Below are 12471 nucleotides of genomic sequence, written 5' to 3' on the forward strand. Positions count from 1 at the left end.
CAATACACACGATCCCCTCACAGGCCCACCGCCCAAGGAACATCAATGCTCATTTCCCTGCTCAATATTCACTCTGTGTTCCAATGATCTGTGGTAGTTTTTAATGTGTGCCGCTACTGTGTTACTTTAATTTATTGTACGTAGTATTAAGTTGACTTGTGTCGTCCACGAACCAGTCATACCAGGAGACCCGATGCTCACTCCAAGTTGCTTTTCTTTTGATTTTTGCTCAATTCTCCATTTTTTACATATTTTTTAGGATTTTTTATAGTATTTAGTGTTCCATTGGGCACCGGAGCTGGCCACTTGCTCTGGTGCTCCCAAGCCATCCATGTTGTAACTCTTAAGGACTTTGCGTATTTATATGTAATGGTAAGACCGAACGATAAATAAAGTCATTTTTATAAACATAGATTCTTGCTGTATTATTACTTATCTTTGAAAACAACTCAGTCCTTGTAACTTATTGAACTGCAAGTTAGTCAAAGTGCTGAGGTGCCTGATTAGTGATGTCACAGAGTCCAGGGAGTGCTGTGTCTGCAGAGTAAAGGGAAATGCACTCGTGGACTAATGAACTGCTTTGTGTTAAGAGTTCCTCAGACATCAAGAAGAACTGGCCCTGTGGTAGATTGAGGCATTCTCTTAATAAGTGGTTTTCTTGCATCAGATGTTTTATACATTATTGTAGTATTACTTTGGACAACTTCTTTTATTTGACTTATTCTTTATGTATTGAGGAGACTGCCCACGGTGAAAAAGATTAAAAAAAGGCTGTTTATAATTCTCTCTCTCTCTCTCTCTCTCTCTCTCTCTCTCTCTCTCTCTCTCTCTCTCTCTCTCTCTCTCTCTCTCTCTCTCTCTCTCTCTCTCTCTCTCTCTCTCTCTCTCTCTCTCTCTCTCTCTCTCTCTCTCTCTCTCTCTCTCTCTCTCTCTCTCTCTCTCGCAACCAACCAAGACTTAGAAAAAAAGAGAGAACAAAAACACTCTGCAATACATTTACTTTGTTCCCTAACCTGGCTGTGCTGTGGCTCACTCACCTGTGTGGCTTCCAGCAATGATTAATTTTCCAGATACCACAGGGGCACGTTCAGCTTTTATGAAACTGGTCACTCAAACTGGAAAAAAGGAGAAAACTAGTAAGTGAGAAAAAATAAATGAAAAGTATTTATAATTACTCACTTCATCATGTATGTCGGGACTTCCTCTTCCCTTCTTGATGATTAAAACAACCATATTTTGTAGTTTGCGTTGATGTGTCGGGAAAGTCACAAAGAAAAAATACAGGAAAAACTAGTGATGATTACTCGCCTCATCTTGTACTTGATGACACTTCAGTTTTTTTATGAGTAAAGCAACACTGATTTATATATATATATATATATATATATATATATATATATATATATATATATATATATATATATATATATATATATATATATATATATATATATACTTTGCATTTATGTGTGTCAAGGAAGTCGCAGGGAAAAAATATAAATGAAAACTATTGGTGATTACTCGCCTTATCTTGTACCTGGTGACTTTGCTTCTCGATGATTAAAGCAACACTGATTTCTTCTTTTTATACTTTACATTAATGTGCATGAGGGACGTCACAAGGAAAAATAAATGAAAACTATTGATGGTTACTTCCCTTGAACCTGGTGACTTCTTCCCTTCTCGATGATTAAAGCAACATATTTTTATAGTTTGCCTCAATGTTTTAATGTTGGGGAAATCACAAGGAAAAAATAAACGAAGACCAGTGGGTGATTACTTGCCTTATCTTGTACTATACCTGGTGACTCTTCGCCTTTTTTGTCCTGTAGTGTGTCGATGATTAAAACAACACTGAGTTCTTTTCTCCTTAATGTGCACTGGGGAAGTCACAAAGATAAAGTAAATAAAAACAAGTGATAATTACTCGCCTTATCTTGTGACTGGTGACTTGTTCTCTTCTTGATAATTAAAACAACATTGATTCTTTTGTTTATAGTTAGCTTTAATGTGTGTTGGGGAAGTCACAAACAATCGGTACCCTTCAAATTGTTCAGCAGGGTTCCTGTAGTTCTGTTCCAGTAGGAGGCAAGTGTTGTTTGTTTATGTTACTTGTGTTGCTGGTGTTGTTTGCCTTCAGGAGTTTCTATAGTGTGGTTGTATTTTGGATTGTTTCCTTAAGACCTTGAAATTCTATGGCCCTGAAAAGTGACCCTCAGCTGGCCATAATTCTGCCTTACTATCTCTTTTTATTTATTTATTTTCTAGTTTATTCCTTTGTTTGTTTATATTCTTTACGAGGCTGGTGTTTGAATGGACACGGCCAAGATCAAACTGAGAAAAATCCTCAAGTAATAAATAAGAAAAGGATCTCAAAGGAAATCTTTCCAGAAATCCTCAAAGAAATAAAAAATCCTCCCAAGCGGTCCCCAAGAAAGAAATCCTCCTGCAAAATCCCTAGAAAATACTAAAAAAATCCCTAGAAATTTCCGCTTAAAAAAAACTTCCCAAAAATAAGAGATCCTCCCTAGAAATCAGCTGAGACAAGACATATTCTCCAGAAATCCCCTATAAATGAGAAATCCTCCCGAAGTTCCCAGTAATTAACGAAATCCCCTAGAAATCCTCAGTAAATAAGAAATCTCAGTAAATCCCCAGAAGCTAGAACTGTTTCCCATAAATCTCCTTAAATCCATAAATTCTCATAAATCTCCAATGAAAATCTTATTAAACACCTGAGATTAATCCCCAGAGAGAGAGAGAGAGAGAGAGAGAGAGAGAGAGAGAGAGAGATTCCCCACATAAATCATCACATATAAACAAATTCCTCACAAATTCCATTGAAAAAAATCCTCTTATGCATTCTTTCCTTAAATTCCCTAAGTAATCCCACCGAAAAATACCTCAAACTCATTGAAATCCTTGACAAAAACTGAAAAATCTCACAAACCCCGCCAGTAAATCGCTAGACACATTCTTTTTACAAATCCCATGAGCGACACTACCTGAAAATCCATGAAAATTCCTGATATAAATCCCTAACTGGAAATATTGTAAAATTTACCCCAGATAAATCGCCAGAATAAAAATTTTGAAGCCTTGGAAGGAAGCGGCGAGGCGCGAACATGATCAGAGAGAGAGAGAGAGAGAGAGAGAGAGAGAGAGAGGAGGGGGGGGGTGGGAAGGGCGAGCTTTGTGTGTGCATTACGTCAGTTCGGGCAAGGCAGGGAAGGCGGTGGGGCGAGAATTGATAAGAGAGAGTGATGCACCTCTTGTTCGATGCGAGAAATGGAGGTCGGGGCGTGTTGGGGGTTGTGAGAGGGGAGAGGGTTGGGGTTCAGGGGTTCGAGAGAGAGAGATGGGGGGAGGGTAGGGAGAGGCATTATTTAGGAGGAAATTCAAAGCTTCTCAAACTTTTAAGAGGAACGTTCTTATGAATATGTTTGCGAAATTCTTGCTCGCGGTTCCCATTCTCGTACTTGTAAACAGATTGCGAGTTTACATTTGCGTGAAATAATGTAACGTCACTCACTGCTTTTAGAGAGAGAGAGAGAGAGAGAGAGAGAGAGAGAGAGAGAGAGAGAGATTCAGTCTTTATCGCTAGAAAAAAATAATACAATCCTTTTCCTTACCATCTGATACGGCTTTCATTAATCACTAACCATTCAGGGAGAACTAACTCTTGTACATTTTTCTTATTCCTACAGCCACCTATAAACATCGCACCGACTAGAAATTTCAAAATCTCGTCTCTTTTATGCCCTTTTCTCTAGTGTATGCTTATAAACACTCCATGCATTGCTTTTAGTGCTTTGAATTGTTGAAAAGTTTAACCTCTTTAGTTCCAGGACGCATTTTCATCTGGTTACTATTTTGGTGATTTTATACAGCTTCAGAAATATATGTTGTGATTAGAATAGGGAAGACTCTGGCCATTAACCCCTTCAGCACCAATACGCATTTCCATATTCATTGACTCATGTAGGAAGCGAAATAGTGAAGACTGTGGCCATTAATCTTCATACCTCCATAGACCCTTCCTAGTGTAAATAAAATGGTCTAATCGTACACAAATCTCAAGGTAAAAAATGTGTTTCAGTATTAAAGGGGTTAATCTTTTGACCTCCATAAACCCTTCCTAATGCAAATAAAATAATCTAATCGCACCCAAAAATCAAAGTAAAAATGCGTCTCAGTATTGAACGGTTAACATTGAACTCGCACTTTCCCAGAATTTGCGACGTAAATATTTCTTGTCTTTATCTCCCACTCCTTTCAAACAGTCGCTCTGGTGGAGGTTGCCGGGGTTACTAAATGTGCGTTATCATGATTGTAATGACAGATTAATCAGAACCCTATACGTACGCTGCCAGTTTGAAAAGCACCCACGGGAACGCGACCAGTCATCTTCGTGACCTTAAAAAAAAAAAAAAAAAAAAAAAAAAAAAAGAGCAGACTGAGTATTACAAGGAGAAAATGAGGGTTTGGAATACGTATAATATGAAGTGAATAGAAAAGAAGGATGAGGGAGGGAAAAAGATAGAAGATATATATATATATATATATATATATATATATATATATATATATATATATATATATATATATATAGAGAGAGAGAGAGAGAGAGAGAGAGAGAGAGAGAGAGAGAGAGAGAGAGATACTGATACTGATACTGATACTGATACATTTATTTGGCTCTATAGTCATGTACACAATGGACAGTTAACATAGTGTGTTGCGAAGCCAGGCCCGTTAAGCCGAAGCTTTCTTAGGGCCTGTAGATTATTATACGGTGAACATCATAGCAAGGGACTTCTCATATACAAACATATAGCAAAATTAAATAATATTAGCTGTTACAAAAAAGTATACACATACACAAATGAAATAACGTACAAAAATAGGACCTAATAAATAGTGTTATCTGTTATAAAACCTTATACTCAGAGTATGTAGTATTTGTGAAATACTATACATCTATACATTGTCATACGAGGCGAATATTTCTTTTATTAATTTGCATTTAAATGATAGTATATTTCCATCGGATTTTAAGTCTTGAGGTAGATCGTTCCAGGCTTTAGCTCCTCTTGACAGGACACTCTGCTTGGCATGCGATGTCCTGCACAGCGGAAGCAGTAGGTCTCGTGTTCTCCGCGTAACATTACTAGGCATTGAAGTAAAGCCACATTCGATGGGAAATGAATGTAAAGATTTATGTACAAATAAATGTGTCTGTAGATGTAAAATGTCTGGAAGCTTTAACAATCTTAGATCTCTAAATACATTGTGTGTGTGTTCGTAGCGTTGTTTGTAAGTAATGACACGCAAAAGTTTCTTTTGAGTAATAAAATGTTGTTTATATACGTTCCATTCGCCCCTCCCCACACGGCACAACAATATAATAGGTGAGGATATACTAATGTTAAATAAATTTGACGTAAACAGTTAACATTCAAGTAATCTCTTATTCTGAAAACTATTCCTGTTAATAAAGATATCTTGGATTTCATCATGTCAAAGTGTTCTTTCCATTTCAATTTTCTATCGATGATGACTCCTAGAAACCTAAAATCTGAAACTTCATTTAGTGTAATATTATCAATTGTAACTGATGTGTGTGTTGGCCGAGACATAAGTGGATTGGAAACCATGAAATTAGTTTTATTGATATTTAAGGTTAGTTTATTGCTCTTGATCCAATTAGAGACTTTTGACAACTCTGTATTTAAAGTGTGAGTGATACTTTCAAGACTAGATCCTTGAATAGAGATAGTTGTGTCATCAGCGAATAGTAAAAGCTTAATTTGTTGCTGCTGCGGGTGATGTCATTAATATAAATTAAAAAGTATAGGGCCAAGGATTGATCCCTGAGGAACCCCACATGTGACGTTATTACAAGGAGATGAGGCATTGTTAAAAGTGGTGTATTGTTTTCTATGGGATAGGTAACTTTTAAACCAGTTGTTAGCAATACCACGTATTCCGTAACAATGCAGTTTATGTAGTAAGATGGAATGAGAGATGGTGTCAAATGCCTTAGTAAGATCACAGAACACAGTTAACTGAAATAATTTGTTATCCATTGCATTGTATATATCTTGACAAAGACTGTAAACTGCTAACTCTGTAGAGAACTTTGGGCGAAAACCATACTGGGATGACGAAAGAATTGAATTATTTGTGAGGTAGTCCGTAAGCCTTACAACCATTACTTTCTCCAAAATTTTACTGAAGCTGGGCAAAATGGAGATTGGTCTGTAATTCTGTGGTAGAGAGTTGTCACCTTTCTTAAAGACAGGGACAACACGCGCGATCTGCAAGTGATGTGGAAACGTTCCCTCCTGAAATGACTTATTTATTATAAATACTAGAAACGGTGAAATGATGTCACAACATTGGATGATAATTTGAGTGAATTTCATCATGGCCGGGAGTAGAGATTTTCATATTAAGAATTACAGATTTAACTTCAGCCAGTGTCGTAGGTCTTAAATAAAAAGAGTAAGGGACAGGTTCAGGAAGATACGTGTTGAAAGGAGGCTGTATATCTAGGATGTTATTGGCAAGTAAATTACCTATACTGCTAAAATAATCATTAAATGCTTTTGCCACATCATAATTATTAGTAATAGTACCTCCATTAAAGTGAAATGATGGTGGAGATTTCGGATACGTTTTTCCCATTAAGCGATTAATAGTTCTCCAGGTCTTCTTTGCATCTCCAGCACAGAGAGAGAGAGAGAGAGAGAGAGAGAGAGAGAGAGAGAGAGAGAGAGAGAGAGAGAATGCATTGGGTTGATGGAGGAGAGGAATGGATGTATAAGATAAATAACAATAACTACATGAGAGAGAAAAGAGAACATCGATTAGAGTAAGAGAAAGGAAGAGAAGACTGATAAAATGAAAGGAAGGGAACGATGGAAGAGAAAACAATGGAATAGGGAAGGGAAGGGTACAATCACACAAGAGAAAGAAAGAAAACAATATGGAGAGAAGATGCATTAGAGACAAGAGGGGAAGGGAGGACAAGAAAAGAGATCAGGCTGTTGGGAAGGAGAAAGAGATAAACGGGTGAAAGAAAAGCGAGTTATGGACAGACCCAGTGCGCAGTGTGAGGAAGACAGATGTTGCCACGATAAGCTCTTGTCAGGCACAGTTGCATGATATTGATAGAAAGACGGAGCGACAGATAAGAATGAGAATGAAGGATGGTGTGTGTGTGAGAGAGAGGTGTTGGGGAAGACAGTAGTTCTTATATAGGATCTCTCTCTCTCTCTCTCTCTCTCTCTCTCTCTCTCTCTCCATGATGTTTTCATTGTTGCGTGAAAGACCAGCTGGCGTGATGATAAAGAGGGACAGAGGGGGGTGTAGGTGGTAGGGGGAGAGGTTTGTGGGGGCCGGGATAGATGGGTGAGGGACAAAGTAGGGGAAGGCTGGGGGGAGGGGTGGCGTGGGAGGAGACAGGTGAGGTGGAGGTCGCGTCTTCCCTCACCATATTACGTAACTGCTTTTATTACATAGTTTTCTCTCCTTTCATTACTGCGTTCCTACTTAATCTGTCCCTCTCCCGCCGCTCTCTCCCGTTCACCCGCTGCTTTCCTCATTCTAAGGTAGGTAATTGCGCTTCGCACCTTGAAATTACCTGTGATATTGACTGAAGGCTTCTATTCATCAAGGAAACACGTTATCAGTTATTGCCCTCCTCAAAGGTCGCGTGGTGATGGAAAGAAATGCTCGCGTTTGGGACTTTACGGGTGTTGCAGTGCGCCAGATTACACTGGATGGGTAGGGGGACTTGGGATACTGGGCTGGGCTGAGTGGATGGGGAAGGGTACTGGGCTGGGCTGATGGATAGGGAGGACTGGTGATACTGGGCTTGGCTGGGTGGGTGGGGAAGGGTACTAGGCTGGGCTGGATGGATTCGGGGGGCAGGGCTGGGCTGGGCTGGGTGGGGAGGCTGTGGAGATAAGAGCAACCAGACGCCGAAGTTTATATAGAGGGAGGAATACGAACTTTCTCTGATCCCCGCGTGTCTGTCGCCTGCCCCTCGCCATGCTGCGCCTCGTGGTCCTCGCCCTTGCCCTCGCGGCGCCCTCTCTCGGTGCGTATAGCCAGTGATTTGAATTAGTACTTTAACGCGTCATAGTCTAGGCAAGGCATAGAAAACGAGATCAAAACATCATCCAGTATGCTGCTCCTTTGATCCAGCCAGTGTCAGTAGGAGTGGCGCTATTTGACCACGTGTGTTGCTGCCAGGAGAGGTAGCGCTGTTTTGACCTTTGTGACGCGCCATTACTTAGTTCTTGGAAGGGGAAGTAGCGTTGTAAGACCTTGCTGTTGTGGCGCCATGACCTAGCAAGTCTTTTTAGCAATAGAAGTAGCATTTTAAGACGTCTCTGCTGTGGCGCCATGACCCGATCCCTCTTCTCCTGACAGCGTACAGTCCAGACGACTTCATCCACTCCCTAGGGGCGACTTTCCTGGGCTTCTGGGGGGCGACGGAGGCTTGTCCTGAGGGGTCCTACGCCAGGTCCTTCGAGCTCAAGGTGAGGGGCGAGGCTGTTAGGATTTGTTGCGTCCTTCCTCCTTGCCTGTTCCTTCCTCTCTGCCATCCTGTTCCTTCTTCCTTCTCCTTGTCAGCCTGTTCTTTCCTCCCTTTTCTTCCTGTCGGCCTGCTTCTTCCTCCTTTTTCCCCTGTCAGCCTGTTCCTTTCGCCCTTCTCTCCCTGCCAGCCTGTTCCTTCCTCCCTCCTATCCCTGCCAGCCTGTTCCTTCCTCCCTTGTCTCCCTGCCAGCCTGTTCCTTCCTCCCTCCTATCCCTGCCAGCCTGTTCCTTCCTCCTTTCTCTCCTTACCAGCCTGTTCCTTTCTCCCTTTCCTCTGCACTCTTGTTCCCTCCCTCTCCTGGCTCCTGCCCTGCTGTTGCCTCCGTCTCCTCGCTCTCTCCCTCTCCTGGCTCCTGTCCTACCCTCCTGTTGCCTCCCTCTCCTCGCTTCTTCCCTTATCGCCAGCAGGAGATGAGTCGAGTCTATCCATTCTGGTTGCTCTGTGGAGATGTTTTCACTCGCCTCGTGGAATTTTATCTCTTTTTTCATTTTTCTTTGGTGCTTGTCCTCTTTTCCGTGTTTCGTCCGTCACATCAAGGGTAGAGAGAGAGAGAGAGAGAGAGAGAGAGAGAGAGAGAGAGAGAGAGAGATACAATGTTTTCTCAACGTCATCTTTTTCATCATTCGTGCCTATTTTTCCAACATTCTTCTGGCTTCTACTCTCTTCGCGCTGTAGGTCAAGAGAGAGAGAGAGAGAGAGAGAGAGAGAGAGAGAGTCACTTACATCACCCATCTCATTTCCAAACCTCCATCGCTCCACCTTCTTCCACTCACTCCTGGCAGGTGGAGAAGCAGCACTGGGGGGTGGATGACGACACGAGCGTCAACGCCATCAGGTTGCACTGTTACAACATGGCGGGGAATCCACTGGGAATATCACGTCCTCCACCATGAACCGCGGCTCTTGGACGGGCCTGTACTCCTGTGACGAAGGGGATTTCTTCTATGGGTACAACCTGAAGGTATGCCAGCGCCTGTCTTGTGGCTTCCTCCTGTAGGGGTTTTGGTCGTAGTTAGTGTTGTGTGGTTGTGGTGGCTTTGTTTTGTGTGTTGTGTTGTGTGGAATTGGGATGTTTTTCTTTTTTCTTTTTCTGTTTGTCTGTGTGTCTGTCTGTCCGTCTGTTTGTCTGTGTCTATCTCTCTGTGTGTATCTCTCTGTCTGTGTCTCTCTCTCTGTCTGTGTCTCTCTCTCTGTCTGTCTCTCTCTCTCTCTCTCTCTCTCTCTCTCTCTCTGGTATTTTTTCGTTATTTTTTGTAGTCATTTGCTAATTTTTCATGCTGTTTTTAATTACTGTGGTGTTTTCTGGTGTTTTAGTAACTTTCTTGTGCTTTTTTTGTATTCTTTAGTGTTTGGGTTACTTTTTGTGACATTATTTTGATTTCCTGTGGCGTTTTAGTGCCTTTTTTTGTGGCATCCTTTACTTTTACATGGTGTTCTGTTTGTACATTTAGCCTTCAGCTTTTGCAGTGTCTTTGTAAGGGCCATATTTTTAGACATTTTTTTTTTTTTATGTAGGAGAGAGGGCCAATCAAGAGCAACAATATATTAAAAAAAAAAAAAAAAGCACTTGAGAGAAGAGAGTTATGCGCCGAACCTCACTACTTTCAGGATAGTATATTTGCTAGAAGGCACACGGGTTTTTAAAAGATGTTTCTACTGTTCTAGTGAGAGATTAACACTACTTCTGCATTACTGATAGGCGAAGCACTCCTGAGAACCCGCTTTATCAGTTATGTGACCTTTGAAAATAGTCGTGGTGAGAGAGCCATGAGTTTCTGAATACGGGTAAGTCTTGTGGTGGTGGTGTCAGGGTTTATGGTGGTGCGTGGTGGTGTTGTGGAGGTGCAGTGGAGGGGATGTAATGGAGATGCAATGTGGAGGTGGAGCGGAAAGGCGAATATGTATAGTGTGAGCGTCGCGGTGCCAGTGTGGGAGAGACAGTCTGGGTAATAAGAGTGTATTCCCTGCTAAAATAAAGGGTTCAGTTTGCATCTTGATCTTAATCTTGCTTTTAATCAACTCCTTTTCTCAATCGCTAGAACGACCTGACTCGAGTATTTCATTTCTGTTTTTAATGTCAGTTTTCAAAGATGTTTTTCTTGATTGGAATGTCACTTTATCAATAAGGATTTTGCACCATCAATACGAAAACGTCATTGAAAGTCAGGCTAATCTTAAGAAAGTCCAGTGTCAGTGCTGTAAGAGTAATGACAGGAGTGGCAATAGGAAGACAGCCACGGATATAGAATGGCTGTGACTTTTGCACTTTTCCTCGAGTTTCTTTTTTTTTTTGTATCATCTTGTTTTCTTCATCAATCCTTTACCGCCTCATTTTTCTTCTTCTTTCCTTTATCAGCTCATTTTCGTTGTTATTTTTTTTATTAGCTCATTTCCTTTATCACTTTATTTTCTTTGTTATTCCTTTATCACCTCGTTTTCTTCGTCTTTTCTGCATCATCTTGTTTTCTTCGTCTCTGGCACTATCTTGTTTTCTTCGTCTTTCTGGCAATATCCTTTTTTTTTTTCGTCTTTCTGGCAATCTCTTTTATTTTTTCGTCTTTCTAGCAATATTTTTTTTTTTCCGTCTTTCTGGCAATCTCTCTTATTTTTTTTTCGTCTTTCTGGCAATATTTTTGTTTTTTATTTTTTATTTATTTTATTTTTTTTCCTTCTCTCTCTCTCTCGTCTTTCACACACCACCTCACTTTCTTCGTCTTTGCTGTACCACGTTGCCCCGCAGAGTCAGCCAGACCAAGGTTCCCTCACTGACGACACCGCCGCCAACGCCCTGCGCATGTACTGTCGCCAGATGAATGGCTACCTCGAGTCTCCGGGGAACAAGTGGGGCCACTGGCTTGAACCATCCTTTTGTAGGAGTGGCATGGCGGTGTGTGGCCTCATGACCCTCGTGCAGGAAGACCAGGGCACCTTTGGCGACGACACGGCTCTTAATGACGTCCGCTTCCTGTGTTGCGATTTGCCCAAGTGAAGCAGTGTGGTGCCCTAGGGTGCTGCAGAGTGGTGGAGTGTCTATCTAAGTTCTGTAGTCAATAAACAACATTTCTATTCCGCTTTTCCTGTACCTCTGATGCTGACTGGTGTTTGGTTGTGATGTGCTGGTGTTGGTGGTGTGGCCCTATGTGTTACAGTGTCTGGTTAGATCCTGTAGTCATTGATCAATATTTCTATATCATCACTTCTTACAAACAGCATTTCTATTTCATCTTTTCCTTGAGCATTGGCACTGATCGACGTCTGGGTGTGGCGAGTTGGTGGCTTCCCGTAGTGAGGCGTCCCTGGGTATTGCGGAGTTGTCTGGTTGGATACTGTAGTCATTAAACGGTAATTCTATCTCGTCTTGGCTTATAAACATTTCTATTTCGCTTTCCCTCCACCTTTGACGCTGACAGTGTTGGCGGTGTGCCCAAGTGAGGCGCCCCTGGGTGTAATTGGGATGTGTCTATAGAAGTCCTCGTTTTTATTAAAAACTCGAGTTGTCTCATTGAATACCTGCCTCGGAAGTGTTCGAGTCCCTAGTACCTGAACCCTTGTGTTGAGTCGACCTAGTAAAGTTTCCAGTTGTAGCAGAGACACGGTAGTAACCACATCTTTCCTCACCCACGACTCCCCTCTACACAAACGTTACTGTGCCAAAGGTGAGGGAAAGATGAGATAGAAATGATGTTTGTAAGAATAGGCTAAATAGAAATGACTACAGGATCTAACCAAATAATACAAACGTTCCTGGACACACAACACATGACAACACAAACGTTATCGACCCTCAACACTTGACAACACAAACGTTATCGACCCACAACACTTGACAACACAAACGTTATCGACCCACAACACTTGAC

General features: G+C 41.4%; 1 protein-coding gene and 1 pseudogene across 1 annotated transcript; one reads left to right on the top strand and one right to left on the bottom strand.

Moving 5' to 3' along the window:
* Positions 1-478: 478 nt before the first annotated feature.
* Positions 479-8060, bottom strand: LOC123508197. Its single transcript, XM_045261730.1, has 3 exons — positions 8020-8060; positions 7783-7963; positions 479-619 (listed from the first exon to the last, which is right to left on the bottom strand). The coding sequence occupies exons 1-3, from the start codon at positions 8058-8060 to the stop codon at positions 479-481; spliced, it is 363 nt and encodes a 120-aa protein (XP_045117665.1).
* Positions 7946-11677, top strand: LOC123508297 (annotated as a pseudogene).
* Positions 11678-12471: the final 794 nt, after the last annotated feature.

The sequence above is a fragment of the Portunus trituberculatus genome, chromosome 24 (assembly GCF_017591435.1).
Source record: "Portunus trituberculatus isolate SZX2019 chromosome 24, ASM1759143v1, whole genome shotgun sequence".
Lineage (NCBI taxonomy): Eukaryota > Metazoa > Arthropoda > Malacostraca > Decapoda > Portunidae > Portunus > Portunus trituberculatus.

Coding starts and splice junctions, on each gene's coding strand:
- LOC123508197 (XM_045261730.1), bottom strand. CDS start 8,060: ATGGCGAGGGGCAGGCGACAGACACGCGGGGATCAGAGAAA. Junction 7,964..8,019: donor ACACGCGGGGATCAGAGAAA/GTTCGTATTCCT, acceptor TTATCTCCACAG/CCTCCCCACCCAGCCCAGCC. Junction 620..7,782: donor AGTCCCCCTACCCATCCAGT/GTAATCTGGCGC, acceptor AATCTACCACAG/GGCCAGTTCTTCTTGATGTC.